This window comes from Mobula birostris, chromosome 4 (assembly GCF_030028105.1).
Source record: "Mobula birostris isolate sMobBir1 chromosome 4, sMobBir1.hap1, whole genome shotgun sequence".
Classification (NCBI taxonomy): Eukaryota; Metazoa; Chordata; class Chondrichthyes; order Myliobatiformes; family Myliobatidae; genus Mobula; species Mobula birostris.
The window spans coordinates 81,614,368-81,636,729 of record NC_092373.1 but is presented as its reverse complement, the minus strand read 5'-3'; the positions used below and the strand labels follow the sequence as shown (position 1 = coordinate 81,636,729).

Below are 22,362 nucleotides of genomic sequence, written 5' to 3'. Positions count from 1 at the left end.
TTTTTGCTACCATACGGAACTAATAAAAGTCTGTTCCGCCATTCAATCATGGCTGATCATTTTTTCCCCTCCTTAGTCCATTTCCTGGCTTTCTCCCTGTAAACTTTGATGCTGTGTCCAATCAAGACCCTATCAAGCTCTGCCTTAAATGTACCCAACAACCTGGCCTCCACAGCTGCCTGTGGTAATAAATTCCACAAATTCACCACCCTCTGGCCAAAGAAATTTCTCTGCAGCTCTGTTTTAAATGGATGCCCCTCTATCAAGAGGCTGTGTGCTCTTGTCCTAGACTCCCCCACCATGGAAAACAGTCTTTCCACATCTACTCTGTCTAGGCCTTTCAGTATTCAAAACGTTTCAATGAGATTCCCCTCATTCTTCTAAATTCCAGCAAGTACAGACCCAGAACCATCAAATGTTTGTGGCATGATAAACCTTTCATTCCTGGAATCCTCCTTGTGAACCTCCTCTGGACCTTCTTAAATGCCAGCACATTGTTTCTTAGGTAAGAAGCCCAAAACTGTTCACAATACTCAAGGTGAGGCCTCACCAGTGCCTCATAAAGCCTTAGCAACACTTCTCTGCTCTTATATTCTAGACCTCTTAAAACGAATGCTGACATTGCAATTGCCATCCTCACCACCAATTCTACCGCAAGTTAAACTATAGGTTGTTCCACACGAGGACCCCCAAGCCCCTTTGCATTTCAGATTTTTGAACTTTCTCCCCATTTATAAAATAGTCTGCACATTTATTTCTACCACCAAAGTGCATGACCATGGATTTTCCAACATTGTATTTAATTTGCCACTCTTTTGCCAATTCTCCTAATCTGTCTAAGACCTTCTGCAGCCTACCTGTTTCCTCAACACCATCTGCCCCTCCACCAATCTTCATATCATCTGCAAACTTGGCAACAAAGCCATCTATACAGCATAAAAAGAAGCGGTCTCCTCTCCGATCCTGGTGGAACACCACTAGCCACTCACAGCCAACCAGAAGAGAATCCTTCTATTCCCACTCGCTGCCTGACAGACCACATGCCTGATGCTATTGGAGAGTACAGACAGTATAGTGTTAGAGTACTACAGCACAGAAACAGGCCCTTCGGCCCATCTGGTCCCTGCTGAACTATTATTCTGCCTGGTTCCATTGACCTGCATCTGGACAATTGCCTTTCATAACCCTCCCATCCAAAATCTCTTAAATATTGAAAGCAACCCCACATCCATAAAAACTGCTGGCAGTTTGTTTCACAGTGGCGAGGAAGACAATATGGTAATAAGTGTGACGTTGGAGAGGGTTCAGAGAAGATTCACAAGAATGATTCCAGGAATGAAAGGATTACCTTATGAGGAACGTTTGGCAGCTCTTAGGCTGTATTCCCTGGAGTTCAGGAGGATGAGGGGGAATCTCATAGAAACATTCCAAACGTTAAAAGGAATGAACAGATTAGATATGGCAAAGTTATTTCCCATGGTAGGGGATTCTAGGTCAAGACGGCATGACTTCAGGATTGAAGAACATCCATTTAGAACAGAGGTGCAGAGAAATGACTTTAGTCAGAGGTTGGTAAACCTGTGGAATTTGTTGCCACAAGTGACTGTGGAGGCCAAATCAGTGGGTATATTTAAGGCAGAGATAGATAGGTTCTTGATTAGCCAGAGTATCAAAGGGTATGGGGTGAAGGCAGGGGAGTGGGGATGACTTGAAGAATTGGATCAGCCCAGGATTGAACAGCTGATCAGACTCGATGGGCCAAATGGCCTACTTCTGCTCCTATATCTTATGGTCTTAAGTGGGAAGGTGGTGAAGAAAACACCTGGCATGCTGGACTTCATCATTCAGTGATTTGATTATAGTAGTTGCGGCATTGTGTTGCAATTGTACAAGATTTTGGTGATGTGTAGAGCTGTATGAAATCATGAGGGGCATAGATAGGGTGAATGCACACAGTCTTTTTTTCCTCAGGAGAAAAAGAACCAAAAAGTAGAGGATATACTGCAGGTTTAAGGTGGAAAGGGAGAGTTTTAAAGGGGACCTAAGAGACAATTTCTTCATGTACAGAGTGGTGTGTACAAGCTACTAGAGAAGCTGCTTGAGACAGGTGCAATTACAACGTTTAAGAGACATTTGGACAGGTACTGGATGGGAAAGGTTCAGAGGGATATGGGCCAAATGCAGGAAGATGTGACTTGCTTAGATAGATATGTGACTTGCTTGGTCGACATGGACATGTGATGCCATTGGGACTATATTTGTGCGATATGACACAAGCTGTTCAAAAAATTCAAACCCTAAATTATTAGCCAGGGGAATTAGCAAAATAATATGAAAATATGTAATATTTTGGGAATGATCAGAATACAATAGATTGCAGTTAATTGGGCCATTGGTTAATCAGGGCAGCTGTTTTGGGGGATAACTTTTAAAGAATAAAAAATAAAATAAAAATAAAAGAAGAAAATAGCTGGGATTCCCTCCATTTATTTGGGACACTATGCTGCTTAATTGGGACAGGAGGAGGCTTTTGCAGAACAGTTTCTAACTAGCACAGAAGAGAGAATCTACAGATGCTGGAAATCCAACAAACACACACAAAGTCCTGGAAGAACTCAACAGGCCAGGTAGCATCTATAGAAAAGAGTAAACAGCTGAAGTTTCGGTCCTGATGAAAGATCTCAGCCTGAAACATTGACTGTTTATGCTTTTCAATAGATGCTGCCTGGTCTGCTGAGTTCCTCTAGCATTTTGTGTGTATTGCTTTAGTTTCTAACTGGCGTCTGTTGTGTGGCCATTAGATGCTACACTGTGCTTAGAGATCATTTTGGAATGTGTGTTTGTGTTCAAAAAACTGTAATTTTTGTCACCGATAGTTGACAAGAAATAAGCAGTAAGACCATTCAGAATGGTGTTGTTCACTGTGATTTCAAGCATTCAGGCTTGGGGATGCAAGAAACAGGCGTGAGTGAAAATGAAACAATTTCAGTATTTCAGCAAGTTGGGAATTATGAAGGTATTGACAATCATCTTGAACGTTACAATGAAAATGAAGATTCGGAGGATGCAGTCATCTAGAGCATTGTATAAAGACAGTCAATTATCTGCACTAGTTGTCTGCGCTGATTTTGTTCATCTACGGTCAATCAAAAGAACATGGCAGATAAATTCCTCCATTGATAACTATTAGGAGTTATTACACAGTTTAATGTAGAGGTATTGGTAGTGTCCTAATTGGTTTTGAATTTCATTAAAAAATACGCAAGTTGTTACTCAGTCGAAAGGTAGTTTGTCTTTTTTTTAATACCTTTTAACTCTTCCATGAAACTTCAGTTAATTGGGGTATTTGCTTGATTGGGCCACAATGTCCTAGTCGTGACATGTCCCAATTAGCTGGAATTCACTGTAAGGGAAACAAGTAAAATGCTTCACTTCTGGGGAAGGCTGAAACATTCAGTTGATTTATTTACAGGATTCAACTGATATATGGCTGCTAATAAGTATACACAGTCAGTAACAAATCTACTGGTAAGATACCAAAGTACAAAACACCATCTAAATGACTTTGGCAATGACTCTCAATTCATGTGGGTGTCAGCAGTTGTGTAGCTCAGGTGAAACTGTATTTTCCAGAGTATCAACCATCATTAAGTTGTTTCTGAGAGAGAAAAACAACACTTTTTCGTATAATATTATTTTTCATTTAACAATATGTTGTTTTTCATTGAGCCTAACCGAGAATTATACTATCTACACACCCTGTAGGGAAGTATCTGTACCTGACATCAATAACAGAGATCCATTCTAGGTGAATGATTTAGCCCCTGCCTTACTCATGCTACTGAAGATTTGATATGGAGACACACAACAAGAACAACATGGGAGATAATTTCCTTTACAAGTCATAAATAATGGTAAATCAGGGATTCTGGCAATGATTATTGGTGACAGCTGAAGAAGACAAAGAAGCACTGGGGTGCCTATCTGGATTTGGAGAGGAGGTAGGGTGGAGCATGTTGGTAAGAGGTGCCGTTGGATTGAATAAAATCAGATGTATAATTGATATCATGCCTTGGTTAAGCTCTCACCTTTAACCTGAAGTCTAAGCTCTGAGTAACTGGGAAGGTTTCTGGAAAATCTCTTGTTGACTGAATGTATCCACAAATTATGAGTGCAATCAGCAGTTAAATGTGACAAAGCAGGCCTTACCTAGAGCACCACTATTTGAATATCTGATAGGAATAAAAATTGCATAATAACTGAATTTTTGAGCACAGTTTTTATATATCTGAGACCAAAATCATGGGTGAAACAAGAATAGTTTTTTAGAGAGTGTATTTTCTGACCAAGACCAAACTGTTTTAAAATGATGGTAGCAAATTCACTAAGAGTCATTTAGAACTCAGAAAATATTTGAAGGGAATTATTCTGCAGAGATGGAATTGTTTGGATAGTTCTTTCAAAGAATAGTCATGCACACAATGTTACAAATTGTTTCTTTTTGTGCTGTAGTGTTCTATAACTCCATGAATTCTTAGCACATCTTCCTATCTTGTTTCACAAAAAAGCACATGTTCTAGAAATTACTTTGGTTGCTGCAGGTTTGTGATGGACCATAGTTACAGAGAAATAAACAATCCTAAGGTCAATGAAAGCCTAATGACATCAATGCATCAAAAGAGAATCAGAATCTGGTTTATTATCACTGACATACAGTATACTGTGTAATTTGTTTTATGGCAGCAGTACCATGCAAGACATAAAAAAGATTGCTGTAAATTACAACAAGAGACATAATAAATAAATAGTGCAATAGAGGAATAATGAGGTAGTGTTCATGAGTTTGTGGACTGATGAATCTGATGGTTGAAGGAAAGAAATTGTTCCTAAAACCTTAAGTGTGGGTTGTCAGGCTCCTGTCTCCTGTACCTCCTTCCTGATGGTATTAATGAGAAGAGAGTGTGCCTGGATGCTGAGGGTGCCTAATGATAAATGCTGCCTTCTTGAGTAACTGCCTTTTGAAAAAGTTCTCAATGTTGCAGAGGGTTGTAGCTATGAGCTCAGGTTACATCCCTCTGCGGCATGTCCATACCAGACACTGATGCAACTAGACAGAATGCTCTCCATGATACATCTATAGAAATTTGCAAGAGTCTTTGGTGACATATCAGGTCTCTTCAAATGCTAATGAAGTAGAGCTGCTGGTGTGCCTTATTTGTGATTGCATCAATCTATTAAGCCCAGGGTAGATCCTCTGAGATGCTGTTGCCCAGGAACCTGAAGCTGCTCTCCTTTTTCCACCACTAACCTCTCACTGAGGATTAATGTGTGCTTTCTCAGATTTCCCTGAAGTCCACAATCAATTCTTTGCCTTTGGTCAAAAAGTTTAAGAGACAGAATGCAGCTATCAAGTCACAAAATACTACAACTAAATTCAGCATACCAATGATACCAAATTAGTTCAGCCTACCATGGTCAATCTTAATCTAATCTGGCTACATCTCTAATGCCTGTATAGTAACGATCAAGGGTGTTTGGCATCTATTGGGACATGAGATGTGCTGGTAGTATTTTGGTAATGCACTCTTGAAGCTGACCTGGTTGGCCTCACCTGCATTGATGAAGAGGGCCTCGGGGAATGCTGTTTCAAGGCTGTTGACCACGGAGTATTGTTTATTGAGTGCAGGCTTCTGAGGTGGAATGTAGTCTGACGTCAGGATCACTGAAGTGAACTTCCACAACAGGTAGTGTGGATGACACTTCACTGTTAGATACTCCAAGGTGGGTGAGCAGGAGCTCGCCGGAACCAGCAAATCTGAACACCACTAGACATTGATTGAGAAGCAGACTCCACCATCTCTAACCTTGCCAAAGGATGTCGTACAATCCATCCAGTGAATTGAGAAGCCCTCAGCCTGTATGGCACAGTCAGGTCAAGCAGATGTAAGCCATGTTTCAGCAGACCCTCAATTCTTTTTGTTTGTCAGCCCTGCCCTTAGTTCATCAACTTTGTTCTCAAAGGCTTGGATGTTAGCTGGTAGCATGCTGTGGAGGAAGATCTTGAACCCAGACTGCTTCAGCCTCATCCAGCTGGAAGCTATATTGTCCTCAGTTCACTAAAAACATGTGCAAGAAGTATCATGAAGATGTGTTTTGACTGGTGTCTTCTTCCTCATTATAATTAATCAGCAAAACAATGATACTAAGAATGTGAACAGCCCAATCAACCTTTTGCTCTCATTCAATTCGATGAGGCTTGGTCACACTCAAAGATACGTGCGGAGCAGAAATACAACATACAGGATACAAATCAAAATCATAGGACAGAGCAAACAATGAAAAGATGACAAAGCACAGCATCATTCCCATTGTCTATGATAGAATTAGAACTTAACTAGAAGAAATCTGGCTTGTGTTCTACTTCAAACCATAGTGTGATTTACTGCACACTTCAGCTAAACATAGACTGCTTTCAGTATGATTCAAGGGTCAAGCAAAGAACTTTGGAAGGCAGTATTCAGTGGACAAAACAAAAGATACATCGTTACACAAAATTATTTTCTATCTCCATTAAAAAACATTCTTATTGAAATTCAGGTATTTCAAAACTGTGAAAAAATAGCATTTGCTGAAGTCTTCAAGTTATGATGAGTAAACCTTTTGCCTCTGGCTGCAGAAGTGACCTATCCAGCAGTCATTGTATGATACAATTATGACACATCTTGTGTACAGCTGCAAGCCTGCGTAAATGATTTGCTGAAATAATGCACAACTACAGTTAGTGCTGGCATTAAGCAAAGCTAAACTGAAGCTAGTTCACTCATGTCAACAAACTGGTCATTTGATGACAATTCGGAAGCCTAATAAGGGAAACTGGAACCCTTACAGTATCCATTCTGACCTCCACTTAGAATGACTGGGGCAATAGGCTTTGTCAAGTCAAAGATAAGTTCATTTGTAAGTACACTTAATGACAAACTGATCAAGCATGTAACCCTCTTTTTGTAAAGGAGGATGTCTAGTATTCTCTATTTGTGTTAGTGAATCCTCCGAAGCATAAAGCCTCTCAAAGATGACTTGGAAATAGACTTATAGGTGTAAAGCATCAAAATTTTGGTTTCTTACAGAATTTTGAGGACATTTTTTATCTGTTATGGATGTTTTCACAGATTATTCATTACCTCTTAATAATTTTCCTACATCATGTCTTGGCACCAGCTACCTAACAAGCAAATTTGTAGCTTTTGATAAACACTAGGGTGTGAGAACTGTAGCAGCTTTTAGGTCTTTTACTAAAAATAATGTTTTCAGTTCTTTTGGAGAAGTATGGAAGAGGTGTCTTGTAGTTTCTGCATGTCTGAGATTGGATAGTGTTAGAGGATATCAGGCTTCATGCCTCTTGAGGTCTGTTTACTTTCCACCTTCTCCTTCTGCAGTATTTTCACCACTCCTCCATTGTCATCCACCCTCCCTTTCTCCCAGCACTTAAAATCTGTTTTTTTTCCCACTTTCCTATACCTCCCTCCTCCCTCCTCTGTTTCTTTGTAACTACAAGCTTCATCATTCTTCTAAAGCAAAGTACTGTAAGTACTACACTTTAAAAAAAGTACTGAGATACTCAGTAGATCAGGTAGCATTAACTCAGAGAGCAGAAAATTAATATTTCAGGTGGATTATTCTTCGTCAGAGTGTTCATTTGTCACCCTCCCACTGAATTTCTTCAATGCTTTCTTTAATCTTTCATCCTTAAGTAAAGAGCTCAGTATGGGTATAACCTTCTCACCAAACATTACCCTCAATATTTGGTTTCTGGTGCAAACTTCCCCTGGAATTGTAGTAATTTATAGCACCAAAAACAAAGACTTTCTAAGGCGCCTGTCTCAATACTAGGATGACTTAAAGCAAGCACACTTAATGAAACTCTATTAAGCTTCCCTATACTGATTCAGGCACTGAGTTGGTATTGTGCTTGAGCAAGAATTTTAAAAAAAAAACATGGGAGAGGCAAATGAGAGGCAAAGGGAGAAAGGAAGAACCATCTATATTGTCACATTATAGTGCTTTTTAAATTTATGTATTTCGTTTTTCAGCTGCATATTCATTTCGCCATCAAAACCTTTCTTTAATTCTGCTTCCAAACCGATTTATGACAAGGAATTCCATACCTTAATGACCTTCTGCCCCCAAAGTACACCAATTTCTACATTTTTTGGTAACTTTAAATTTAACACTAGCTCATCATTCAGCAAAAATAGGATAAAACAAATTATTTTACTAGAAGCTTTCATATTACTGCTTACCTTTGCATAGATATAAGCATTCTGCTTTAAAACAGAATAGTATAGAACAGGAACAGATCTCTCAGCACACCAAGTATGTGCTGACCATGATGCTAAATTGAATTAAACCTATCTGCCTTGACATGGTTTATATGCCTCCATTGCTTGTCTAAATTCCTCTAAAATGACTCTATCATGTTTGCTTTTATCACCACCCCTGGCAGTGTGTCCCAGGCACCTACAACTTTCTGTGGAAAACTTGCCTTGTAAATATCCTTTAAACCACACCACGCTCACTTTAAATCTATATCCTGTCTATTTGACATTTCCATCCTGAAAATAGACTCTAACTTCCTTATCTATGCCTTGTATAATTTTATAAATCCCTATCAAGTCTTCCATCAGCCACCAACATTTCAGAGAAAACAGTCCAGATGTGTCCACCCTCTCCTTATAGATAATATCTTCTAATCCAGACAGCATCTTCTTGAACCTCTTCTGCACCCTATTCCAGACCTCCACATCTTTCCTATGATGGAGCGGCCAGATCTCACACACAACACCCCAAATGTGGCCTACACAAAATTTTATACAGCTGTTAAACTTTTCCATTCAATACCCCATTAAGAGAGACACAAGAATCTGCAGATGCTGCCATAAGCAAACAATGTGCTGGAAGAATTCAATGAGTCAAACAGCATCTGTGAGAGGAAAGGAATTACTGACATTTCAGGTTGAAACCCTGCATCAGGGCTCAAAATGGGAGTAGTTTCTCTCACTTTTAGCTCAGAAAGGGAATTGTTTTACAACCTCCCCTCATCAATAAAGCTGATTGTTGAAGGCACGGACTTTTACAGTGCTCTCTGTACAGTCTTGACACATTTAGTCAGGTTAAACCCTAAACTGATTACAATCTACTGCCAAAAATTGTCCATTCTGTTATTGTGTACCTCACATCAACCTCTACCTCCCTAGGTTGTTTCGCATACCTGCTTGCCAACCATTCTACTTAACACCATGTCCCACTTCCTCCATTATTTCCCTTCCCCTCCACCATTTTCTCCACCCCACCTCATCAGCCAATTCCTTTTTTATCCTCTTTCACAACTTGCTCAGCTTGCCTTTAGCTCTATCTGTTCTATATACACACAGTATACAATATTATACAACTACTATATAGACATCCACAGCATTGTAAAATTTAAATTGTCACATTCAGGACTAAAGATTTAATTGCTGTGGAGGAATCCTTACTCTTGTGGAATAATGCCTTTCTTGACAAGGGGGTCATTCTTGGCGGGTGAGACCTGTGGCTGTGAAACAATCTCAGGCTCTGGGAGCATAGGAAGCGGTTCTAACAGTTCTGGGCACTTTTCTTCTCTAACAGTTGACTCTGCTCCCTTCAACTGATCAACATATTGTCTCCAGATGACATCAGACACGATCTCCACTGTGTCAGAGAGTAGTCCAATTCTGTCCTTAATCTTTCCAGGCAAACACTTTTGATCATCTCTGTAGTCCCTTGACCGGACTGCTTGTCTAGGAGTGAAACATCGAATCTCCTTGTTTGAAGAGCCCTCAATTTGTCTCAGCTATTTGTCCTGCATACTTCTTCTGAGATTGGGTTTGAGAAAATCCAAATGTGAGCACAAACGACAACCCAGGAACAGCACAGCTAGTGAGTTGTTGGTTGTGGATTGTACTGCACTGTGATATGCAAAGAGGAAATTGGCAAGTTTCTGACTCAGTGTAATGTGCTTGGATAACATTGCTCGCAGTGTGTTCTTTGGACTCTGGACAAACCTTTCCAGCAAGTCATTGGGTGGTACAGTGCAGATGTAAGATGTCTTATTCCATTCATTTTCAGGAATGACTGAAACTGCTCTGAAACAAAGTACGGTCCATTGTCACTGATGGAGAGTTCTAGAATACCAGTCTTTGTGAAGAGGCTTCTCAACACGTCAACAGTGTGTGAGGCTGTAGTGAAGGCTGTTGGGAGCACTCCTGGCCACTTTGTAGCTGCATCCACTGCTACCAAGAACTTTGGGCCCATGAATGGTCTGACAAAATCCACATGAATCCTTTGACAGGATATTGCAGGCCATACCCATGGATGTACGGGCACTGCTCTTGGGATCTTCTGGCTGTATTGGCATCCCAAACAGTGCATGGCAAGTTGCTGGATCTGCTGATCTATCCCAGGCCACCAGACAAAGCTTCAAGCAAACACTTTCAGTTTGACCATGCCTAGATAACTAGCATTTATTTAGCTTGTCAAACACTTTAGCTCTCAACTTGTATGGCACAACCATCTCCACCTAAAACAAGCATCATCAAGGGCAAATTCATCCTGATGTTGGTAAACATGGGAGAATTGGAATTTCTGCTGCACATTCCAGCTATCTTGAGTGGCCATGTATACCTGAGACAGTGTAGGATCTTCTCTCGTTTCCATTTTGATCATCTCTGCTGTAATAGAGGAGCTTTTGATTTGCATTGGGGAGAATACGTTAAGAGGAGAGTCCTCTTCTGTAAATTTTTCAGGTATTTCCTTTTCCAAAGGTAAACAAGGCAATCAATCAGCATGTCCATGATTAATTGCCCTCTTGTAATTGTTTCCTCCAAGAAAAAGTGCCCATCTGTGTTACTGTTAGTGGAACATTCTTCTGTGGATTAAAAGAGGACACTAGTGTTTGATCAACAGTAATGAGAGTAAACTCCCACCCATACAAGTACTAGTTGAAACGATTTACATCCCAAACCAGACTCAAAGGCTCTCTGTCAATCTGTGTGTGATTTTTCTCTGCAGTGGTGAGGAAGTATGATGTAAAGGCTGAGGGGCGTTCATTTCCATCACTCATAACATAAGATATCTGCACCTGTACAATAAGCTGAGGCATCACGGGCAAGCTTCACTGGATTACGTGGATAATAATATGAGAATACAGTGTCTGACGTCACCATTTCCTTTGCTTTTTTGGAAAGCCACCTCACAGTGCTTTGTCCGTTGCTATTTCTTCCCAATCTGTAATCGTGAGATCAAGGAGTGGAGAATAACAGCCAGGTTTGGCAGGAACCTGTTGTAGTAATTGACAAATCCATAAAAGGGCTGCACTCTGACATGTCCTTTGGTCTTGGGGCATCCACCACTGTGTGAATTTTCTCAGCACACTTGTGTAATTCTTGTGCATCAATAGTGTGACCACAGTAAGTGATGCTTGATTTAAAGAATTCATACTTGTTTTGTTGCACTCTGAGCCCATAATCTTCTAATCTTTTTATCACTATCTTGAGATTTTGGAGATGTTCCTTGTCATTGTTGCCAGTAACAGTGATGTCGTCCAGGTAACACAGCATGCCTGGGCAGCCTTGTTGCACCTGGTCCATATCTTACTGCCAAATTGCAGGTACAAAAATAAGCTTATTTTTGTGACATGGCCCTTTCTGAGCACTTATGTTGAGAAGTACTTTGGTCTCTGTAGATAGGCCTCAGCTAAATATACTTCACTGAAGTGTTTCCCTCGAGAAAGTATTACAAAGATATCCTCTATCCTCGGCAGAGGGTATTGGTCAGCTTTCAGTACTGGATTGATGGGTGACCTTAAAATCACCATAGATCCTGATAGACCCATTCCTCTCTGCTACTGGGGCCACTGGCACTGGCCATGGGATCTGCTCAAACTTGGAAAGAATTCCTTCAGCCATCATGTGACCCAGGTCACTGGTTATTTTTTCACAGATGACATGATGAACCAGATGAGCTTTGCAAAATTTGGGTGTGACATTTTCATTTAACACTATATTGCCTTTGATATGTTGCATTTTTCAATGCCATCCTTGAACGCTGCTGTAGCATTATCCAGTACCTTTCTCAATTCCCTTTCAGTTGACTCAATTGCATGTAATGTGCCATGCAAGTGGTGGATGGATCTCCAATCAAGTTGTAGCTGTCTCAGCCAATCACAGCCCCGCAATGCTGGCCCTTCTGTTTTTCCACGTACAAGCCCAATGTGGCTTGTTGTTTGTTGTATTTTTCTGTTACAAATGTCATTCCCAGAGGAATTATCTTTTCTCCAGTATAAGTTCTTAGTTAGATGTCTGCAGGCTTCAGTTCAGTATCTCAGAGATGCCATTCAAACTCATTTTGTGGAACAGCTGAAACGGCCAAGCCAGTGTCCAATTCCATTGACGTTGTTTCTGTTGAAGCAACGATTTCAACTGCTACTTTAAGTGTGAATTGTGCTTCAGTTAGGAGGCATTTTTGAATGCTTTTTTGTAAGATTCCACAAACTAAATGATCTCTCAATGCACCATTAGGCTCATCACTGAACAGACAATGCTTAGACAATTCCTTCAATTCCGTCACATAAACTGGATTGGACTCCCTTTTGTTTTGATTCCGCTTATGAAACCTGAAGTATTCTGTGATCAACAATGGTTTCAGTTCAAATGTTCTGCATTACATTCACAATATCAGCAAATTTCATTTCAGCAGGTTTGGTTGGAGCAGTTAAACTTCTAAGCAAACTGTATGCTTTTCCACCATTGTACTCAGCAACACGGGTGTTCATTTTTCACTGACTAGTTCATTTGCTTCAAAATATCGATCAATTCTTTCAGTTTATATTATCCATTTATCTATTGTGCAATCAAAAGCATCTGTGTTTCAGATGGAACCAGCCATTTCTTCTTTTTTTTAATTTATTGTTGTTATCATTCAGTTCTCACTGTTTATGAACCCATGGCCATAGTTATTAGTTTTGTCCACTTTCTGGCCTTTTTTAAACTCAAAAGTGTCTCCCCTCCTTCTGAAGAAAAATTTACAGCCCTTCAAAGGTAGGTAGTCATCTCGGGTTTGTTTTAAAACTTCTTCATCACCGCTGTTACATTTTGTAACTCCAAAAATGAATTGAAAAAAAACACAGGAGCCAGGATGCATATCTACTGAGCATCTCTTCCTTTTTTTTAGTGAGGCTCTCACATATGATGTGGTGGCATAATGATATATGCTATTCATGTACTTCTTCCATATAACTCATAATGAATTATGCAAACAAGCAATGCATGCTTAATTAAACAATGTATTTACAATATTACTCAAATATTACTGACATATTAAATACACTACACCTATCACTCAAAACTGAAATAAATACTGACACCAGAAGCAATTATGGGTGAAACCACAGTAGAGTGTGTGTGATGTCAGCCCAGGTTTACAGTTGTGCCCACAAAACAATAACGTGGTGGCAGGTGTCAGCACAGGACACTTCAATGATCAGGAAATGACAGGGTCAGAGGGGAATTAAAGGCATGATTTGGCTTGGGAAACAGAGAAATGATGGGACCTAGGAGTATGGTCAAATGCCACAGGAGCAATAAACATTAACAGTAGAAGAGAAAGAAGTGCGTGATTCAAGATGCTAAATATAATGCGCAAACCCGTGATAAATCATTAATTTAATCTTTCACTGTCAAAGCAAAGCAAAAGCATCCTGACAGATGTGGTAATCTGATATTGTAAACCAGTGTGCTAACAAGGCTGAACAAACCACCATTCACTGCAACTCATTCTTTGGGGTCTGGCAGTCAGCGGCAAGATCCACACTGCTTGCCCGTCCCTTATTGCCCTTCAGAATATCATGCCACCTTCTTGAGCCACTGTAATCCTTCTCACCGAGATGCCGCACCGTGTCGTTTGACGGGGAGTTCTGGGATTTTTACCTTGCATAAGAGACAGATCAGGATGGTGTATGATTTAATGGGTAACTTCAGATGATATTGAAAAATATACATACTGCCCTTGTCTTTCTTGGTTGTAGAAGTCACTGGTTTGAAGGAGTTCCCTTTGGAGTGTCTGTAAGGCATTTTGAAGACAGTGTACACTGCACACTGCTGATAGAGGCAATAAATACTTCGATGACTAATGGCTGCCAATCAGGGTTGCTTTGCCCTGAATGGATCTGAAATCCGTGTGAGTTATTGGAGCCATAGTTATCCAGGGAAGAAGAAGCAGTTGCTAGTGACTTACACCTTATAGATGTTGGAAAGGCTTATAAGGCAACAGAGCTAAGTTTTTGTTATGCAGACAATGGTGAATGCATGGAATGCACTGCCAGGGATGGTGGTGGAGGCAGATACATTTAACAGACGTTTAGACATGGACGATAGAAAATCGGAGGGCTATGTGGGAGGGAAGAGTTAGGTTAATCCCAGGGTAGGTTAAAAGATTGGCACAACGTTGTCAGCCAAAGGGTCTGTACTATGATGTTATGTTCTATGTTCTATGTCAGGAGATGAGTCACCTGTGCAGACTATCCGACGTTGACATGCTCCTGCGGACATTATATTTATGTGACAGGACTGGTTGCATGTGGTCAATGGGGACGTGAAGATATCATCATTGTGGAGTGGAGCCTTTGAAAGGTAGCCGGGCTCTCTTACTAAAGATGGTTAGTCCCTGCACAAGAGTTTCCTGCTGCTTCTCATCCGTGCCTGCTTGTTGTCCAGGACTTGCTGCATGCTGGCACAGGCTGCTTTATTTGCCTCTTGCTGATTACTTTGTAGCAGTATTGAATTATTTGGCAAGAGAAACTCAAGCGCACAGGCAGGACTAGATGCAAGTATTTTATTATTTTATGGATATGATCATTTTGATTTCAAAGTGGGGTAAAGTAGAGATTGCATATTTCTATCATTTTTAAAGTAATGATCAAATACCAGACCTGAAATTAAATGGCACGATATTCTTTGAGCTCTTCTAAACGGTACAAGAAATAATATTGGTATCAATATGAGTGCATTCTCACGTCTTGCTATAAACGTGGTTCTGGAAGATAGTGTTTAGTTTGGATGTTAAGGTAACTGCAGTTTATGTTCTTGAAGTTAGGATATGATGAAGAAAAGGATGATTATGTTTTCTACGGTGAATACAGTGAGAGCCAAACTGTCAATGCATCACCTACGCCAAAAACACTTACCACGGCGGAAATAGAAAAGAAAAATCAACTGAGACATCATATCATCAATGAGATTTTAGAAAGAGAGCGAGACTACGTTAAGAACTTAAAGGACATCTATGAGGTAAGATAGAGGGTTGAGGTGGTCTATATTATGTTTGGAATTGTCCACTTGTGAATTTTTCCTGCTGCCATATGTTCATTGTAATTTACCAGTAACCAGCACCAGAACATGATGTAAGGTGGCAGAGTGGACACTTAAAGCGGATATGCAGGACAAGTGTTTCTTAAAAGAGCCTATTCAGTGATTGTAGCATCATATTATTACAACACTCCAATATTGCACAATTTACATATTTACCATCAACAGCGCAAAACAGCATCACAGACATCTCTCCCCAGAATACACTCAACCCCCCCCCCCCCCCGTGGCACCTTCCTAGTGAATCCAAGGATACTGCAAGCTCCTTTTCCAGGGATATATAGACATGGCTGTAATCCTGGAGGAGGGCCAGGCAATTAGCTCAGGCAGAATCTTTGCCAGTCCGCCGGCATGAATGACCATATTGTCCAGGCCCACGAGTAAACCAACTAGGAGGTCCAACAACCAACCCTCCCACCTCTGTACCAGGTGACTGAGGAGCAGTATCATGTATCTGAAGTGTGGCCAAAATTTGAGGAGCAGCCCTTTTAGATACTCTGACAGAGGCTGCGGCCTCTCACACTCCACATGATGCAGAAAGTGCTAGATGACCGGAACTTGCTGCTGGGGTGGTGGTGGAATCAGGAGCAAAAGTGTCATTTAAGAGACCTTTAGACAGGACCATGAAAGCACAGGGAATAGAAGGATATGGAGCAAGTGAAGGCCGATAGGTTTAGCTCAGTTTGGCATTGCATCAGCACAAATGTTGCAGACTGTAAGGCCTGTCCCTGTGTTGTACTGTTCTATATTTATGTTGTAACACTTTCCTGAAGGGTTTGCTGATACAGAATCTAAATGAATAAACTCAAGAAATAGCACAATTCTTGCTGTGCATTACAGCAAGCAAATAAATGGGGATGAAGGCAGAGTTCTGCAGGAATAAAGCAATAAAACATAAAGATTTTAAATATGCCAAGGCAGCCTGGAATAAATGTAAAAACAACGCACTTGGTCAAAGTGGAAAACTTTTTGTTTAAACTGTACCCAGAACTGTTTCCCAATTCAGTGGGCTCCTCCGTCAACAGTGAAAGAAGCTTTGCCAACGTCTGAACCCAGAGTCCCTGCAATGTAGCGGCCAAACCAAAACAATTGCCTCTGCTGGTGACCGTAAAGATTTATTATACTTGCGTGATGTGACCTCACCCCAATAATAATCGCTCCAAGGTCGAGGATATGCTTTTGATCCTTTATTAACAGTTAGCAAACATACAATCTTGAAGCAATGAAATTTAAGTGTACCTAAGTGTAAACTAACTACAAACACCTCAACTACTACAAAATGCAACTAACAAAGCACGGAGATGTAACTCATTCCCTTTGCTGTTACTGTGCCCCCACTCATGTGACTAGCTACCATAATAAATACACAACATGGAACACAACGCAGATAGAGAAGGGATGGGCAATTATTGCCAGCCTAGTCGGTTACTCCCAGTTCCATTAAAAACCTTTCTTTAAAAAAGATTTCCATTGTAGGTTGTGGCATGTGCACTCAAAGTCACCAGAAGGGGCTAAAGAAATTTTTGTGAGTTTATGACTTTTGTTGGATGAAGTATTAAAGGAGTTTAACCGTGAATTAAATTTGTGTTGCATAAACTATATTTATCAGGATAGGCTGAACTAAAACAGTCATTCTTTTTCACTTCTCAGTCTTTACCTTCACTACCATGTGTATTCACACCACAATACATACAGTAAAGAGGGGAGACTTGCAGCATGTGGAACTGCCTGTCTTCCATACAACCTTGCCCAGGCCTGCACCCTGGAAACCTTCCAAGGCGCAAATCTGTGGTCTCACAAGACTAACGGATGCCAAGACACACAGTAAATCAAACATGACTGTTCAGCAGTGTGTGATTGCAGCCTACAAATTTACTGGTAGGTCACTGCTTTTTAAGTTTGAGTGAATAACTGGTTTAAGTTTCACATCCACTTTAACCACAAAGATTGGTGATATTATGGATAGTGCAGAACATTGTCGAAGTATATATCAGGATAGGTTGTAAACTCAGTGGCCACTTTATTAGGTAATCCAGCCAAGTGTGAGAGATCAAATGTAAAGGAACAGTACTTGGTTAATAGCAGGACCCTTAACAGCGCTGATGTGAAGAGGAATCTTACAGTCCAAGTCCACAGCTCCCTGAAAGTGGTTGCACAATTGATATGGTGTTTGGTGGATTGCCTTTACTATTGAGGCATTATGTCCAAGGTACAGGAAGTTACGTTGCTGCTTTGTAAGGCTTTGGCTAGGCCACATCTGGAGTATTACCTGTACATTCAGTTGTGGTCAATCCATTATAGGAAGGATGTGGTGGCTTTGGAGAGGGTGCAGGAAAAGAGTTACCAGGATGCTGCCTGGATTAGAGAGCACATGCTCTAAGGAGAGGTTGGACAGACTTGGGTTGTTTTTTTGGAGTGGAAAAAGTTTTGAAAATGATGAGAGACATGGAGGAGACAGCCAGTATCTTTATCTCAGGATTGAAATGTCTAATGCCAGAGGACATGGATTTATGGTGAGAAGGGTAAAGTCCTAACGAGATTTGCAAAGTTTTTTTACACAGAGGGTGGTGTGTGCCTGGACTGCTCTCCAAGGGGTGGTGGTGGAGGGAGATATGATAACGGCATTTAAGCTGCTCTTAGATGGGCGCGAGAATGTGCAAAGAATGAAGGGAAACCACAAACACGAGAAAATCTGCAGATGCTGGAAATCCAAGCAACACACACAGAATGCTGGAGGAACTCAGCAGGCCAGGCAGCATCTATGGAAAATTAAGCAGTCGACGTTTCAGGCTGAGACCCTTCATCAGGACTGGAAGGGAAGGGGTAAGAAGTCAGACTAAGAAGGGGAGGAGGGGAAGAAGAAGTTCAAGATGGCTGGTGATGCGTGAAACCAGCAGAGGGGGAGGAGTGAAGTAAAGAGCTGGGAAGTTGATCCGTGAATGAGGTAAAGGGCTGGAGAAGGGGGAGTCTGCTAGGAGAGGACAGAAGACCATGGAAAAAAGGGGAGGGGAGAGCACCAGAGGGAAGTGATGGGAAGGTAAGAAGAAAAGTTGTGAGAGGGAAACAGGAATGGGGAATGGTGAAGAGGGAAGCAATTTCTGGAAGAAATCAATGTTCGTGCCATCTGGTTGGAGGCTACCCAGATGGAAAGTAAGGTGCTGCACCTTCAGACTGAGTGTGGCCTCGTCATGGCAGTGGAGGAGGCCATGGATTGACATATCAGAATGGGAATGAGAAGTAGAATTGAAATGGGTGGTCACCAGGAAATCCCCCTTTTTCTGGCAGACAGAGCAAAGTGCTTGATGAAGTGGTTTCCCAATCTATGTCAATTCTCACCAATATACAGGAGGCCACACTGGGAGCACTGGATACAGTAGATGTCCCTACAGACTCACAGGTGAAGTGTCGCCTCACCTGTAAGGACAGTTTGGGCCCCTGAATGGTAGTGAGGAAGGAGGTGTAGGGGCAGGTGTTCTGCCCCTACACCTCCTTGTTCTGCTTGCAGGATAAGTACTGGAGGGAGATCATTGGGGAGGAACGAGTGGACAAGGGAGTCGGGTAGGGATCAAACCCTGTGGACAGTGGAAAGTGGGGGGTGGGAGGGAAAAATGTGCTTGGTGGTGGAATCCTGTTGGAGGTGGCGGGAGTTACAGAGAATTGTGTTCTGGATGTGCAGGCTTAAGGGGTGGTAGTTGAGGACAAGAGGAACCCTATCCTTGGTGTGGCAGTGGGAGGTTGAGTTGACGGCAAATGTGCACAAAATGGAAGGGATGTGGGTGAGGGCAGTGTTGATCGTAGAGGAAGGGTAGACCCTTTCTTTGAAGAAGGAGGACATCTCAGTTGTTCTGGAATGAAAAACCTTACCCTGAGAGCTGATGCAGCAGAGACAGAGAAACTGAGAGAAGAGAATGGCGTCCTGAGAGCTGCTGAGGGTTCCTCTTGTCCTCTCCAATGTCAACAATGAGCAGCAATCTACCGGAAGAACTCAGCAAGCAGAGCAGCATCAGTGCAGGGTTTTGACCCAAAACATTGGCAATTCCTTCCCACCCACCCACCGATACTGTTCGAGCTGATAAGCTCCTCCAACAGATTGGTTGTTGCTCCAGTTTCCAGTATCTGCAGGTTCTCTTCTGTCGCCGGCTGATCCACACTGTTTCACAGTGGCAGCTAACTGGTTGTATTAGGGTGCTCTGATGCTCCACTCTGGATCAGGAGGAGTGAATTCCTTCCCCTTTAACGGAGGCTAGCCAACATAATGGGCACACAGGCTCCTCCAAATGACAGTGCTGTGTGAAAGGCAAGTGAAAACTTTCAGACCAGATCTATCACTTTGGAAAGTTGTGAATTGCATTCTGAAGGCTGACTACAGGGTTAATGGCCTGGTTATTAGTAGTGTGGTGGAGTAGAGGCATGTTGGGGAGCACATCCATAGATCCCTCTAAGTTGCCATGCAGGTTAATAGGTGGAGAAGAAGATGTGCTGGCCTTCATTAGTTTGGTATTGAGTTCAAGAGCTGTGAGGGAATGTTGTAGCTCTATAAGACCCCGGTTAGACTACACTTGGAATATTGTGTTTATTCTGCTTGCCTCATATAGTGAGGATGTAGAAGCTTTAGAGAGGGCGCAGGAGAGATGTACCAGGATGCTGCCTGGATTAGAGTGCATCTCTGCATCTCTAATGAAGATGGGTTGGGTGAACTCGGGCTTTTCTCATCAGAGTGAAAGAGGATGAGGGACAACGTGATAGAGATGTAGAAGGTGATAAAATACATAGATCAAGTGAATAGCTAAGACTTTTTCCCAGAATAAAAATGACTAATATCGGGGGCAGTATTTTAAAGTGATTATTGAAAAGTACAGTAGAATGACTAACACCGAGTGGTGAGTGCATGGAACGCCCTGTCAAAGATAGTGATAGAAGTGGATACATTAGGGGCATGTAAGAAACTCTTAGATAGACAAATGAATGATAGAAAACTGAAGGGCTATGGGGGAGGGAAGGGTTAAATTGATCTTAGTGGGTTAAAAAGCCAGCCCAATATCATGCGCCGAAGGCCTGGACTGTACTGTAGTTTGATCTATTTTCTGGGTTTTAAAACCTGCCAGCCTGCCTAGCAACAAGCAAAGACAGGCTGGCAGCAGTTGGAGCTATCACTGCACTGTCTCCTACTGTTCTAGAACGTCAGCTGAACTCCGCCTGTGTCCCAGTGCCCCCGCCACCTGACACGTGTGTAATCAGATTTTAAAATTTACATCTTTGAATATAACTAAACATACATGTTTACAATTACCCCATGCTGGCTTATGAGTGTGTACAAGCCTCCGGTGAAAACTACACAGTGTTGTTCACTTCCTTCATTGTAATGACGAAAGTAGTGTGGTGCCTGTCTAGTAACCCAACACTACCGCTTAAAAGAAGGTGGGATTATGTCACACGGTTAATCAATGAAAGACTATAAAAATCATGCTTACGGATTCATCTGAAGACTAAATAGCACAATAATCAGTAGTGTTTTACTTGATGCTCCGTGTTTAAGAGACTGTGTGAATGAAATGTACTCAGCTATAGAATAGTTCAGAAGAAGCCACCCACATAATACAAAGAATAGGAGTATAAGCATCTGCTAGTGAAACATAATGCAACAAAGGTTCAAAGGTTCATTTAATATAGGAGAATGCATACAGTATATACTGTATAACCTGCAATTTGTACTCTTCACGGACATCCACGAAATAAGAAAGTCCATAGAATGAAAGGAACAGAGGGAAAGTGTGAGCAAAGTGGTTTTCTACAAACAGTGCGTCATGAAGAAGAAATTGAAAGGCCATGAAGTGGATGAGATTAGCCAGGCAGAGGCAAAAACAATGATAGAGAATACTGTCCTGACTGTTTAAGGTTTTATTTAATAAATTAACCTTACACCTGGTTTGAATACCGACTATTTTCCAGTCTCTTAGAGAGGTACTAAATTAGGCACGGGTGGAGATAGTGTCAGCACCATGAGGGCAGCTGGAAGATCAGAAAGTGAACATAACCGAGTGGGTTAATAATGCATATCTGCTCAGGTATAAAACTGGGCTTAATCTAACCTCACCAATCTGAACGCAACTCCAGCCCAATAGTTATAACATCTTCCAGACCCAGTGTATTGTATGACATGGGTGATCATGGTCTGCCATCTGAAAGTTCTAATAAGCTCTTCAAAATGTTGGCCTGTCCATCCCTTAATGTAACCCATTAATGCCATGCACTGTCAACGGTGACTTTTCCTTCCATCAGTTTTTCCCGTCACTGCAAGATGTTCGAGCTTCTCTATCCTCAGTACGTGCCCCAGAAACTCCAGCTGTCGCTTCCTGATTGATGATATCAGCTCTTTTCTTATTCCAGTTTTTTGTAACACTTCCTCTGTCCTTCCACAATATTTTCATCATTCTTTTATTTTCACATTTCTGCATTTTTTATGCTTTGTGACAACCGTCCATTCACTCTTCTTGCTTTTCATTTACCTGTACTATTAAACAAATCATCCTGACCTGGTTAAAGTAGGGGCCATCTCCATGTAATGAATAGGTTACATCCTTACACACACTTGGAAGTTGATAAATCACAAAATATATTAAGATCAGCTACTGTGGTAACAATACCTCCACAGCATTGTAATGAATGACGTCAAAAGCACGTATGACTGTTGAGGAAGTACAATTAAGGAGAGTACTAAAAGTGACGAGAGAGAGGGGAAACTAGTTTTGCCATACAAATGTATATAAATTGGACTTCTTAATTTAATAATGTTGTGGGAGCCCGTTCATATTTAGAGCATGTCAGTAAATTAGGCAACCATAATCTAGAGACATTCTGTACTGAGCTGGGCCCAGGCAGAGCATCATAGCCAGACCTGAACTGAAACTGGCTCTGCCAGACA

At 41.4% G+C, this 22,362-nt stretch overlaps 1 protein-coding gene across 1 annotated transcript in view; it reads left to right on the top strand.

The window, feature by feature from the left end:
- Positions 1–22,362, top strand: part of LOC140197037 (rho guanine nucleotide exchange factor 4-like) — a 129,325-nt gene that overhangs the window by 39,278 nt on the left and 67,685 nt on the right. Inside the window, exon 6 of the mRNA XM_072256968.1 lies at positions 15,165–15,362. Within this exon, the coding sequence (XP_072113069.1) occupies positions 15,165–15,362 (198 nt within the window). The remainder of the gene's footprint in view (positions 1–15,164; positions 15,363–22,362) is intronic.